Here is a 411-nt window from a genome sequence, read left to right as displayed (position 1 = left end):
CAGCGACATCCCTCTCGTCCTGCCCATGGCCGTCCCTATTCTCCTCTCCTTGGCCAAGATTGTCCGGGAGACCAGGCAGTGTAAGAAGGAGCCCACCAAGATGGACTGAGCCCGTGACAAAGGACTGGCTTGGGGCTGGGGTTGTCCCCACCTCGGGGAGCGAGTTGTCACGGCCCCACGGCCCAAGAAGACCCTCCCGCGCGGTGTCAGGGCCAGGCCTAGCAGCTTGGCTTGGGGCTGCCATGGCCAAGATGCCGGAGTGGGAGGAGAGGCTGCTTGGAGGGGTGGGAGATGCTCTCAATCTGGGTCCTGAGCCCCCCACCCAGAAAGGCGGAGGTCAGAGAGGAGGGAGGGGGCTCTCCGTGCATGCCTGCAGCCCTGCCCTGTGTTCAGAACAAGCTGCTGTGTAAA

The 411-nt window shown here is 63.7% G+C and overlaps 1 protein-coding gene across 1 annotated transcript in view; it reads left to right on the top strand.

Moving 5' to 3' along the window:
* The window catches only part of PIGS (phosphatidylinositol glycan anchor biosynthesis, class S), a gene marked incomplete at its 5' end in the record, with an annotated part of 3898 nt that extends 3789 nt beyond the window's left edge, over window positions 1-109 (top strand). The window contains one exon of the mRNA XM_010136889.1: window positions 4-109. Within this exon, the coding sequence (XP_010135191.1) occupies window positions 4-109 (106 nt within the window). The remainder of the gene's footprint in view (window positions 1-3) is intronic.
* Between the last annotated feature and the right edge of the window lie 302 nt (window positions 110-411).

The sequence above is a fragment of the Buceros rhinoceros genome, unplaced genomic scaffold, assembly GCF_000710305.1.
Source record: "Buceros rhinoceros silvestris isolate BGI_N320 unplaced genomic scaffold, ASM71030v1 scaffold26045, whole genome shotgun sequence".
Taxonomy (NCBI): domain Eukaryota; kingdom Metazoa; phylum Chordata; class Aves; order Bucerotiformes; family Bucerotidae; genus Buceros; species Buceros rhinoceros.
The sequence above is the reverse complement of the archived record's forward strand: the minus strand, read 5'-3'. Positions and strand labels throughout refer to the sequence as shown.